Below are 13792 nucleotides of genomic sequence, written 5' to 3'. Positions count from 1 at the left end.
AGGCTGTGCAACTGGGCAATTAGTTGAATTAGTTGAAAGGGGTGTGTTCAAAAAAATAGCAGTGCGGCATTCAATCACTGAGGTCATCAATTTTGTGAAGAAACAGGTGTGAATCAGGTGGCCCCTATTTAAGGATGAAGCCAACACTTGTTGAACATGCATTTGAAAGCTGAGGAAAATGGGTCGTTCAAGACATTGTTCAGAAGAACAGCGTACTTTGATTAAAAAGTTGATTAGAGAGGGGAAAACCTATAAAGAGGTGCAAAAAATGATAGGCTGTTCAGCTAAAATGATCTCCAATGCCTTAAAATGGAGAGCAAAACCAGAGAGACGTGGAAGAAAACGGAAGACAACCATCAAAATGGATAGAAGAATAACCAGAATGGCAAAGGCTCAGCCAATGATCACCTCCAGGATGATCAAAGACAGTCTGGAGTTACCTGTAAGTACTGTGACAGTTAGAAGACGTCTGTGTGAAGCTAATCTATTTTCAAGAATCCCCCGCAAAGTCCCTCTGTTAAAAAAAAGGCATGTGCAGAAGAGGTTACAATTTGCCAAAGAACACATCAACTGGTCTAAAGAGAAATGGAGGAACATTTTGTGGACTGATGAGAGTAAAATTGTTCTTTTTGGGTCCAAGGGCCACAGGAAGTTTGTGAGACGACCCCCAAACTCTGAATTCAAGCCACAGTACACAGTGAAGACAGTGAAGCATGGAGGTGCAAGCATCATGATATGGGCATGTTTCTCCTACTATGGTGTTGGGCCTATTTATCGCATACCAGGGATCATGGATCAGTTTGCATATGTTAAAATACTTGAAGAGGTCATGTTGCCCTATGCTGAAGAGGACATGCCCTTGAAATGGTTGTTTCAACAAGACAATGACCCAAAACACACTAGTAAACGGGCAAAGTCTTGGTTCCAAACCAACAAAATTAATGTTATGGAGTGGCCAGCCCAATCTCCAGACCTTAATCCAATTGAGAACTTGTGGGGTGATATCAAAAATGCTGTTTCTGGAGCAAAACCAAGAAATGTGAATGAATTGTGGAATGTTGTTAAAGAATCATGGAGTGGAATAACAGCTGAGAGGTGCCACAAGTTGGTTGACTCCATGCCACACAGATGTCAAGCAGTTTTAAAAAACTGTGGTCATACAACTAAATATTAGTTTAGTGATTCACAGGATTGCTAAATCCCAGAAAAAAAAATGTTTGTACAAAATAGTTTTGAGTTTGTACAGTCAAAGGTAGACACTGCTATTTTTTTGAACACACCCCTTTCAACTAATTGCCCAATTGCACAGCCTTAAGAGCGTGCATATCATGAATGCTGGGTCTTGTTTGTTTTCTGACAATCTACTGAACCTACTGGTAACTTGTTTGCCACGTAGCAATAAAAAATATACTAAAAACCTTGATTATTCTGGTTAGTCACATTGTACTGCTATTATTTTGAACAAGACTGTATATATTGTTACACTTTAGATTAGGTACAGATTCTCACTGTTAAGTATTCACTCTGACTTTTGTCTCATTAAACTCCTAATTTACTGCTTATTAACAGTCAGTTTGTTTGACAGTTTAACAGCTGAGCTCAAGATCTGTTAATAATTCAGGAACATTACTGTAGTAGTTTAGTAACGAAGGAACGTTGAATTGATTCATTGGAACGTTATTGTATCACTGTATTACATGTAGAGTATTATGATAAAAGATATGGACTGAGAGAGTGATTATCTGCATCAGATACAGCATTCGTTCTTCAGATCTCATATTTACAGTAAAACATTAGTCTGTATGTCCGCTGAGGAAAGCGATATCTTTGTCGTAGCATCTTTCATCTGATTTCCAATGACAGCGCTGATCCCGGGATCTGTTAACTTCGTCTTACAAGCTGTTTTTAAGAGTAAAAATAACTTAAGCTTCAGTCTCTTTCAATAAAAAAAAGCATTTTACGAATTATGTCTCATGGTTCATGAGTGCTGAACGGCTGCTGACGCCCTGGAGCTCCCAAAACGTTAAAGTACATTTTTAAATAGACGTTATCTTTATTAATAAAACACTTATTTGAAGTCTTAACAAGAACATTCTTGTCTAAACTATTATTTATCAAATTAAAGCAGATTTGAGCATCAGTATCGCACTCTTATCAGCCAATCAGATTCAAAGACCAGAAAGGAATGATATATATTTTTATATATATCTTATTTGTAGATTATATTTTCAGAGTTTTATTTTTAAATCATCATTATGGTGGTTAGTATCCAGAAATCTTCCCACAGTATTTTTTTTAAGTGCATAGAACATAATAAACAAGCTACAGTATGACTTTTTTTTCTCCATTACCCATTATTGACTTGTAGTGTTGAGTTTTCAAGCAGGCGGTGAACATCCTTCAGCTTTAGGCAGGATGATTCTGCAATAGATCGAGAGAAACACATCATCCCTCGACTTTCAAACCTTTGCTTAAGTCTAAGAGCTCATACTTACATTCTCTTGAGAAGAGATGTCACCCTGTCTAGAAGACTTGAGAAGCTATTCTGCCTTCTTTTAATGAATGTCACATTAAGCCCCATGGATGCACTGCCTTTTTCTTAAGCAGAAAAAACTATAGAAGCTTTATTGGACACATGAGACACTTTCACACACTGAGAAACACAGACAACCAAAATCGTTGAAATGAACAAAGAAAAAACCCACATTTTATTGCACTTAAGTTATAAGAAAATAAAATTTCTAAATGAATCAAACAAATACAAAATCCCTTTAAGGTTTCTTTTTTTTTTATCTGTCTGTTATGCCAGGCAGTTTACACAAACTGAAAAATAAAATAAAACGGCTCCAACATCTGATTTCTCAAACCAGATTATAAATTAAACGGGGGAAAAAAAAACAGGTGAAAGAAGAAGATTGTTTTTCCTTTAATATACAGTGTTAAACCACTTTCACAGTTCAGCTTGAGTTGTGTGACTTGGAGGATGAGACGAATCGTTTGGCTACGGATGAGTTATGTCTCGAGTTATGACCATTCAGAAAAACAAAAACGAAGCAAAACAAAACCCATGAGAGCGTCTCCAACAGAAGCAGGCGAGCTCTAGCACTTAAGATGTAATCAGATGTGCATCTCTGTACACGAAGACCACCTTTTTCTTCGGTAACTTTGCGTCGGTTCCAACAATCTCGGGATTCTTTTTCGTCGAAGCATACATTTCAAGGATGACAGAGGTTTTGTCTCAAGGAATGTGTGAATAATTTGCTCAAACACACACCTGCACACACACACACACACACACACACAGTCGTGCTCGCAAAATAGTTTCTATTCGTCCGGCGTTTCATCTCAGCAGACAAACCCGTCTCTGTCAGACATTCTCCCTCCTCTACGCCTCGTAGAGGCACATTTGGCTCAAGTTTCAGTGGCAAAAAAGCTGTTTTTTTTTCAATATCTTGCTTTTGTTGGTACGTTTGTTTGTGGCGTTTTTATCAGTTCAAACTCCACAAGTCACTTTTGTTTAGAATGTCGTCTGGGACTAAAACGTCACAGCCAGTTAAAGATCCACTTTATTTTTCTTTGAGTCTAGCAGCATAAAATCCAGTTTGGCCACTGGGATGGACAGTACTGGAGGGGGGGGGGGGCATTTTCCCAGGAGCTTATGGGAAAACAATCCCAGTTCCCGCAGAGCACCAGCACTGATGAGCTAATGAGAACAGAACGGTTGAAAAACATAATGAACGCAGGTCATCTCCGAATCCAGAGAGAGTACTGAATATCAAAAAAAAATTACAATTCCAAAATAAAAGGTGTGAAACAGCAGAGTGGGTTTAGCTTAATACTGAAACCTGTTGTTTGCAACAGAGGGAGGATTGTGAAACAAACAAACAAAAAGATCTGAACTTGAAAAGAAAGCACAAAACTTTAATTCACAGCTGTTGACGCGAAACCAAGATTGTGAAGAAAAAGAAACGGATACAAAATAAAAATTCAACGCAGGGATATTTGGCGTGTGCTGAGGTTGATGAGGACTGACAAAATTGGCTTCTTTTCTCTCTCTTGAATTACTCCCACAGTACAAAGCTCTGATCTTTCTCCATTAAAGTTACTTTTGTGTACACTGTGTATCACTCCGTGTCCGTCTCATGTATACAGTGTCGACTGTTTGGTTCAAAAAACAAAAACAAATGTTTGTACATAAGTGTGTGAACTTCAGTCAGGCTTGAGCGAACAAGTCTCTGCGAGGTCGCCTTGAGTGATCGGAAAAGGGACTTCCCAAGTCCTTCTTTGTCAGTTTCCTTCCCAGAATGCTGTGAGCGTGTGCACCTCGGAAGGTGAACGGGACTGTGGCTGCAGTCGTGGACCGTGGCACGACGGGGAGATGGAGATGCCATGAGTGATCGGTCCTGGCGCAGCAGGCTGCTCCCGGTTTTCCAAACGAGTGCCGTCAAAGCCCACCTCCATCACTTCATGTCCACGTCGAAGTCCAGCACCAGGAGCTTGGTTTCCTCCGTGCCGTTACGGCTGCCCACCGCACAAACCAGTTTAGTATTGGATGCACGGATCCGCCAGACCACGCCGCCGCTGCCGCCGCTCTCCAGTGTGACCAGATTACGGATGAACTCGCCCGTACGAAGATCCCACAACTTCACCGTACCGTCATCGGAGCTGGTGATGACAAAATTCTTGTTGAACTGCAGACAGGTTACTGCACTCTGGTGCTTGTGGGGACCTGAGAGCCAGATAAAGGAAATCAGACATGCATCACTTGTAAAGAAGTGCAACTCAACAAGATTGAATATATGCGTTTTCAAATCTTGGTAGGCAGCGATTCTCACTATTAACTAGTTGCTTATCGACTGTTTATCAGTACATTCAAAACACTTATTAATGCATGAGCATATTAATCCTAAACACCATGAATAAACTATGAATAAGCAGCACATTAGGGGTTAAGAGAGTTAATAGTGAGACTTGGTCCCCAAACTAAAGAGTGAACAAATATATATATATATAGTGTATATATTTAAAAGCCAATTAAAATGATAAGATGAGTTCACTTTGATACTAATAATAACTAATAATCTTTTGCTGGGCTTTGAAGTACACTTATTTTGACATGTTGACTAACATACTAAAGCAAAATGGTAAAATACCGTTATTCTATATTAAAACGGTAAAATACCGCTATTATATATTAAAACGGTAAAATACCGTTATTATATATTAAAACGGTAAAATACTGTTATTCTATATTAAAATTAAAATAGATTGCTAATGTGTAATAAATGCATTTAAATACACCACACACATATTTTACTTTACCATAAATGCTTCTCTGTATATTCAAGTAACTTCAAGTAACTATGAAGTTAAATTTACGATAACTCGTTATTTTAGAGAACTCTTATATAGAATGCATATTAACTAGAACATTTTCTGTTTATTAGTACTTATAAAGCACACATTAATGCATTATTCTGCATGTGCATATTTTAAATGACTTTATCTTAAACCCTACAGCTAAACTTACGAATTATTAATAAACAGCTGATTAGCATGTTATTGACTTCAGAGTTAGTTAATAGTGAGAACCTTAAAGTGTGGCCACTACAGCACCATCACATGCAAATACACAAAATTAATCGTGATATCAAACATCTAGACCTCACGAGCGAATGCAAACTAAAAATCTCCATTTCAAAGGCACGGATTCTTTCATGAACACCCATTAGCCGAGCGCTAAAGTCAACTGTGTGAATGTAAATGAGAAGGCCGCTCGCTATTGATGTGCAAGACACTACACAGAGTGCCACAATAGTCCCTTTTCTTTAATGAGAGAGTCTGTGTGTTTGAGCATTGGCACTTCAGAGCACCGCGGCCGAGCTGAGCATCTTGTCTGGGGTCAAATGTGTGTGTTTTTGTGTATTATGGCAAACGAGAGTCATTAGGTGATAACAGGAAATGCTTAACAACCCAATTAAATGGCCTACAAACTGGTATATGGTCCAACCCCTCCTTTAGTACCCTCTGGGCACCCCAAACGAGTCCTTTCAATACATCAGCTATCCCACAGAGAGAGGCTGGGAATCATGAAAAATACATCTTTGGAAACCCAAATGCATTTGAGGTGGAAATGTAAAAAAAAAAGATGTTCTTCTAAAATGGGTATTGTTTTGTTTTATGCTTTAAGTGCTTGAGGCACATAAGATATTCATTTAAGACTTCAAATGTGAAATTTAAAACTGGAAAGCACTTTATCAAGTTACTATTAGCTGATTACTGATTCATGAGCTGATCTTCAAATTATTTTCTTATTATTTTCGTCTTTTTTTGTTTTCAAGTACAAATATCTAAACAAATCGATATAAATTTACTTGAGAAGCAAAATTTAATTCCCGTTTTCTGGAACATTATCAGTTTTGTTAGTTTTTGCTTAAAAAAAGATAAATAAAAAATCTTAATTCAAAGGGAAAACCAGATGACATTTTATGCACCACTGGCAGATGTTTTTTATGTAAAGAAAGAAAAAAAACTTCATTTAAAAATTTTTCAGAAAACAAGACTGATCTGAAGTCAAGTAAATGTATAGTAATTCTTCTATATGCATGGGAAAACAAGTCAAAAATACAGTAAAATATATATATATATATATATATATATATATATATATATATATTTTTTTTTTGCATTGTGAAGCTCTTAAAAGAACTGTACACACCCAAAAATGCCAAATGTAAAAAAATTATAATAATTTAGTGATGCATCAAAATTAATAATTTTTTTCATATATCTACTGTTCAAAATGGTTTTCAGGCTCCACAAAAGTAAAAAAATATATATAAAAGTCTACGAAAGGACTTTCATTAAAAAATATTAAAAAAAGAAGTGATTTAATGGTGATTTTTCAATCTCTGATACACTTTATAAGTCTTCGTTCTGCTCACCTTGCAGTGTCTGTAGGCACTGGCCGGTCTTGATGTCCCAGATCTTGACGGTGGAGTCTGCGTTTCCGGAGACCAGGATGTTATCTTTGAGCTCCATGCCGCTGGTGAGAGACTGATGACCTGTGAGCGTGTGAATACAGTTTCCAGTCTCTACATCCCACACCCGGATCGACGTGTCCAACGAACCGCTCACCACATGGATGCCGTCAAACTGTAGGAGGAGGTAATTAATAAATGGCCTGTTATATAAGAAAATGACTGTGGCTAAACACTCAGTTATTCTCTGTCTAGAATAAAAGCCAAGAACAATTCAATAAAAGCTGTACTGTGACCACAGGGATCTGATTCGCTTCACAATGAGATGCAGCACAAGCTGAATTACACATATCTCCGTTCTATTGTTATTGTATTAAACGCCACTATGTTTGATTGAATTCTTCTAATGTAATTACAGCAAAGCTCTTACAATTATGGATATATGAACAAATCAGGACTAATGCGGATTAGTACTGGGCCAATGACAAGTCGATTGTCCAACAAATAACAAAAAATCTTGTTTAAAAGCTTTGACCAAGTAAATCTTGTACCCATGATGGTTTTCTACATGGTTTTGAATCACTTTCTACAAAAGTTAAACTTGATGACTTACAATGATTGGAAAGAACTGACAAAGCACTTTTCTTAGACCTTTAATGCATGTGTGCACATATATATATTATTTTTTTTCATGGAATGTAATTTTTCACCTATTGTTTATTTTTTAATTCCTAAAGTTTGTGGTGGGCTGTAGCACGTGACATTTTACAATCTGAACTAATCTTGCTGTGTCAAATTATCTAATATTTTATTTCCAATGTTTCTGCACATTACTTTGGAGGCCAAATGTTTTTCAAACATTTATAATATTTTTTTAACAAAAAACCCTGAAATTAAAGATACAAAAAAGTATTGTATTGTATTGCATTCATTGAATTTATGAACAGCATTTTAAATGCACTTTTGAACGAGTGTAATGTTACGGTTTATGATGGCAATTATACATTAAAAATGCTAATTTGTGCAGATCCTATTAGCACCTAATAGCACTCAGAGTCACTGAAGAAGGTGGCTCATGTAAACTTAGTAGAATGGGTCATGAAATCTTTTTAAAAGAATAGACAGAATGATTAATCCACGCTCCTTTAAAACAGTGCTTTAGAAATCTCTTTCCTTACTGATCAAGAATTAACAGAGCAGTGATCCACAGAGAGAAAGAAGGCTAAAGTGGCTTGATTCTTTCTGTTGCTTTAAAAGACTAATTAATCTGTGTGTCAGGGGGAAGGACGTAAACGTCTCTGTTTACCTGTAGGGAGTAGACTCTGTTGGTGTGACCCTGGAGTGTGTGTAGACAGGTCTCTGTTTCAGGATCCCACACTTTCACCATGAAGTCGTAGGCTCCGCTGACCACCCTACGGCCGTCATACTGTACGCAGCGAACGGCCGCCACGTGACCCATGAGCACGTGCAAACACTGACCCGTCTCAATGTCCCAAACCCGTAGCGTGGCGTCCCGGGAACCACTCACCACCCTGAGAGAGAAAAACAACTTGCTTTACTTCTCAACAGCTTAAAGTAGCATGCTTGCATTAAAAGTTTCATACAACAGTTTAAATTATTTCTTTCTCAACTTATAATGTAAGAATGCAATCAAGCATTAATTTAGCAGTCTGTGACAGTTGCACCTTCAAGGCTTGTGTTTGCTTATAATATTACATAAATCAAAGGGAAAACATTGCATGCTTACAAAACCAGACCCTTGGGACACGGGTTTGATAAATTTATTTTTTAAATGAACATTAAAATGGATGCTGGTGATGCAAAGAGCAACAAACAGAAACTACCATTGTTGTTGCTCAATGAAGCCGGAGGTCACTGCACAAAATAAGCAATCATGCACGGCACAATGGGAAAATATGCACACCAATAGACCCAGAGGCACTCAATCGTGTGGTTCACAACAGAGTATAAAGAAGCAATGCATCTCAACTGTATGTGAATACTCAAAGAAGATCCACTCTGCACAGTTAATGTGTGCAGCTGAAACCAGATGGGAACTGTGTGCTGTGCCCACAATCCTGCATTGTGTGCTGCTATTAAATATGATCTAATATACAGTACTTTATATAATAACTGAAAGTAAGTGAACTCATTCATGGTAGTTATTTATCCAAATTTGATTTTTACATCAGCGATCCACTTTCAGTTTATTTCAACCAAACATATTTCAATTCATACCACTATCAACAATATTCAACTTAATATTAATATCAAATAATAGTCCATTTCTAGCAGTGGTGTAATCTACATGCATCTGGCTGTAAAGTGGCTTGGGTTGGAAGGTGGTAGATGTTACCTTTTCTCATGCAAGTGCATACAGCGCACTGTTGAGGTATGACCGTACAGCGTGTGGATACATTCTCCCGTCTCTGCATTCCAGACCTTCAGCGTTCGGTCTGTGGAGCCACTGATAATGATGTTGTCTCGCATTTGAGAGGACCAGACCCCGCCGGTGTGGCCAACTAACGTCCGTAAACACTGGTGAAAAAGAGAGAACAGATACAAGGGTAAATCATCTGAACTACATTGACACATATCTAAACTACTTTGAGACTCCTACTGTTTCTCCTCTTCTCAAGAAATCTTCACTTGATGTTCATCATTTCAATAATTTTCGACCTATTTCGACTCTTCCTTTTATTACCAAAGTCTTGGAAAAAACTGTGCTTATTCAACTACAGTCTTCTCTTAGCTCAGAACAGTTTTTTGAAACCTTTCAGTCTGGTTTTAAGTCTCTGCACAGCACTGAGTCTGCTTTATTACAGGTCTTTAAATGATACACTTTTAGCGACTGACTCTGGCGACTCTGTGATCCTAGTACTTTAAGACCTAACCTTAGCTTTTGATACAGCTGATCATAATATTCTCTTATCCTGTCTACAATGTTATGTGGGCATCTAGGGAACTCTCCCTAATTGGTTTAAATAAAATGTAACTAATATACGTTTTTCTGTCAGACTGGGTAACTTTTCTTTGTTGCCAGCTCAACTTTCTTGTGGAGTGCCACAGGGTTCAATCCTCGGACCTGTTCTCTTTTCCCTGTATTTATTTTCTTTGAGCTCCATTTTCAGAAAGCATGGCATATCATTCCACAGCATACCCAAATTAATCTACCCCTGAATCACAATAAACCTACTGCTATGAAATATCTTTTCGCTTGCATAGATGAAGTAAAAATGTGGTTCTCTCACAACCTTCTACAACTGAATGAATCTAAAACCTAGGTCATAGACTTTGGTCCCCATGAAAACTCTGGGAGTAGAAGTATTGACCTAGACTACCTTGCTCCCTTTTCTTCATGCTATGTTAAGAATTTAGGCAAGTTTTGGGATTGTAGCCCAAATTTGACAAACAAATAAATGCGGTGATTAGCTCTTGTTTTTTTTCAGTTAAGTCTTCTCTCCAAGATTAAACCTTAAAATTAAACCTAGACTGCTAGATAGGTCATAACTGCTTTAAAATAAAAATAAAATGTTTATGTTCTGCATTCTATTTGTTGTGAGCTTGTGTTATTAATATGTGATCTGTCCAATGCTTTTGTTTTATGTATTGTTCAGCTCTTTGGTCAGCCATGCATGCTGTTTTTAAATGTGCTTTATAAATAAAACAACTTGAAACTACAAGAAAAAGATTGCATATTAATTCCCCAATGCCAGCACTAATTATAAGCACTCGGATCCATCACTTTGACCTTTACCCAAGACAACTTCTGCTTATCAACATACATCAAATAACTCTACAGTCCGTTCAAAGAAGCATTAATGGAAAAAAAACACTCTTGATTTCATATGATATATTACATATTCATCAGCATGATGAGAGAATTCCATTAGAATAATCCATAAGGATAAGGGCCATTTCCTCTAAATATAATTAAACCAAATTCAATTTCACTTCAGATTCAAACACTGAATCAAAGGTGCTTTTGGTCAATTTCGTCGTTTTATGAGGCGAGTGGAAAGCGTCACAAGTGTCAAAGGTGGTTTAACCTCTGAACCATGACCGATAAAAGCATGGGTGATAAACCCAGGAGATGGGAAAGAGTAATTCATAATGCAGCTGCTCCTATTTCCGTCTCCATCTGGATCATGATCAACTGTAATGCATCATTAATCTTTAGAAGCGGTGACCAAAGCTCCAAAAAACTCAAAAGGCTTTCGAGCGTTTTAACACGTCTTGCTTTGTTCCATCCCTGCATGTGGCGGTTGATGGAACAAAAGAGGAAATCAAATCAATTAACAGTCATTTCAAACCATTACTGTACTAGCAAAAATGACAAATTGGATGGTAAAAGAAAGGGTTAAAAGCAGAAAGGCTCTACAAGGGGACTGGAAGAACAACAGGGATGTCATCTCTGAACAATCAGTGTTAAAACGTGCCCAAAGACTATTTCTTATCATCTTGTGATCAAAAGCTACTCCACTCATGTTTGAAGTGTCCAAGACGTGCCAGAGAGAAATGGGAGGGGGTTTAATCATGAATATTAATGTACTTCTTACTGCATTATGCATGAGGTGTTGTGTTCCATAATGAGTATGTGTTACTAAGGCGATGGATCTTTCCCATGGAATGCCGAGGTGGTTTAAATAATGCTGGCGAGCACGGCAAACGTTCAGGCCGTGTTCTCAGGCGATTACAGCCTGCTCAGGCTGTGTCTGGAAGAGGACCTTTGAAACCAAATGGCTTAGGTGTCTGTTTATCTGCCCGTTCAAAACCCATAAAAGAGCAAGTCTATGGCACCCATGAGGCATGGAGATTAGCATTCCGTTTGTGTATCTGGTGGGAAACGTTTGAAGCCAAGGATCGAGGTTTAAATCCCTTCCAAATTCCATTGATTTTACAGTCCACATCTAATCTTAGGCAAGAAAATACTGTGCAAATTGTGGCCAGGGTGGTATAAAGTACCAGTGCTCGTTTTGTTAATTCTTCTTCCAAAAATTCATATTGTGCACGTGGTCGCATTTCAACCCCTTTGTTAATGTTTCGAAAGCCACTGTATCTCTGATTGGGCGGGATTGGCAGACCAATTAATGTCTCAGATGGCGAGCAGACTGTTTTGAGCAGCTGTTTTCATTGCCAACTCTCCTATTTTCATACCAAAAATGTCCTCTGCCATCTGGAAGAGCGCTGCTATTAAAGCTTTTCATTATCAAACCACTGACTACAATGTTTTGTGGGAACTGTAGTTTGAAGAACATCTGTGTGTTAAATACAGTAAAGCTGTTGAGCCTGGGCTCTGTAAAGGAGTTAAAGAAGGGTATACAAGGTAAACAAAGCTAATTATAGTGTGCCATAACGACGGAATGGTTCTCATGAGCACAAAACGTCTTCTAGGGCCAATAAATTGCTGATGGATATTTGCATAAGTAGATTGGTAAACAGAGTCTACTGAGAACAAACCCTTGTAATGCCATCACTAGCATATTACACATCACTTAACCAAATTGGTACCAAGCCTTATGGGAAAGACAGACCATTCTAAAAGACGTCAGAGGTCAGACCAAAGTTGATTATAAAAATAGGGATGCACAATATTATCGGAACATCAATTGGCTGATAAAGGCTTAAAACCCAAATATCGGTATGCGACCGATATGATGCCGATATGCCCTGCCGATAAAACTAATAACAGACAATAACATACAAATTGTTTATAATCTCTGCACAGGGGAGACTTGGTGTTGTTTCCCCCTCCAAAAAAAGGAATTATGTATCAGTATCGGCTATTGGCCAAAGTGAGTTCGGCATATCAAATATCGGCAAAATCCAATGTCTTGCATTCCTAAAATAAAGCTAAAATAAAATATAGATAGATAAAAAATTTACTAAAACTGAAATAAATCTAAATAGTAAAATAAATAAAAACACATAAATTAAAATCCATTAACATATACTTAACAGGGTTATCAAGACCATCAGGCCTCAAGAGGTTTTTTGCTGATTCAACAACATTTTTAGATATATTTTGTATAATATATGATTTGCAGGATCAGCACAAGGCACCAATCTCCGGCTGGGTGTGTTTGTTTCTCTGATGCAGAAGTGGATGGAGGGTTTGAGCAGGAGTGCTGCAGTCTGCATGTCAAGGAGTTGGTGGTCAGCCAAAGGTGCAGTCTGAGTCATGGCTGGAGAGAAGGAGGGGGAGGAGAGAGTCGCAGGAAATTAAAAGCGGAATAGAGAAGCGAAAATTAGGGGAGAAAGCGTGAAATGGAGCCAAAGGCTTTAGGATGACTGAAAGATGTGATGAAAGGAGAAGTAAACAGGAGGATGGATGCTGAAGGGCTTTCTTCACAGTATGAGCAATCGTATATACTCATACTCTCCCCCTGTGACCTCCTGGCTCTTCTCTACAGTACGTCCCTCTCACACTCAGGCCATAAACATCTCCACAAAAGGTGACCCAAAAGAGCTGCTTTCCAACATCACATTAACAGTCTCATGGGCTTTCAGACTTAAAACTATCAAATCTAAACCCAGGGTGTCACACATTTCATACTTAACCCTAATCCTGAAAAAGCTTGGTGATTTCCCACTGTACATTTGCAAACACCGGGTTAACGTTCTTATGTGAATATTCATGAGGGCACAGCATGCACGTCACTGCTTTAATACTTGCTAGATCGTCTGTGCTAATAAATCTGCTCGTCATCTTAAATCTTCTGAAATATCGTATAAACATAACGCAGTTGCTACTTTATTCTAGTCTTTTTAGTCTGAAACTAAATGGTACAACAAGCTCATGAATATTTAAT

General features: G+C 37.9%; 1 protein-coding gene across 3 annotated transcripts in view; it reads right to left on the bottom strand.

Annotated features, from left to right (window-relative positions):
* Nucleotides 1-2679: 2679 nt before the first annotated feature.
* Nucleotides 2680-13792, bottom strand: part of LOC127953462 (F-box/WD repeat-containing protein 7-like) — a 100532-nt gene continuing 89419 nt past the window's right edge. For all 3 annotated transcript variants that reach the window (XM_052552711.1, XM_052552762.1, XM_052552841.1), the window contains 4 exons: nt 9337-9518; nt 8287-8512; nt 6945-7155; nt 2680-4729 (listed from right to left, as the gene is read on the bottom strand). In XM_052552711.1, the coding sequence (XP_052408671.1) occupies nt 4461-4729; nt 6945-7155; nt 8287-8512; nt 9337-9518 (888 nt within the window). In that variant the 3' untranslated portion in view covers nt 2680-4460. The remainder of the gene's footprint in view (nt 4730-6944; nt 7156-8286; nt 8513-9336; nt 9519-13792) is intronic.

Source organism: Carassius gibelio, chromosome A1 (genome assembly GCF_023724105.1).
Source record: "Carassius gibelio isolate Cgi1373 ecotype wild population from Czech Republic chromosome A1, carGib1.2-hapl.c, whole genome shotgun sequence".
In the NCBI taxonomy this organism is placed as follows: domain Eukaryota; kingdom Metazoa; phylum Chordata; class Actinopteri; order Cypriniformes; family Cyprinidae; genus Carassius; species Carassius gibelio.
The sequence above is the reverse complement of the archived record's forward strand: the minus strand, read 5'-3'. Positions and strand labels throughout refer to the sequence as shown.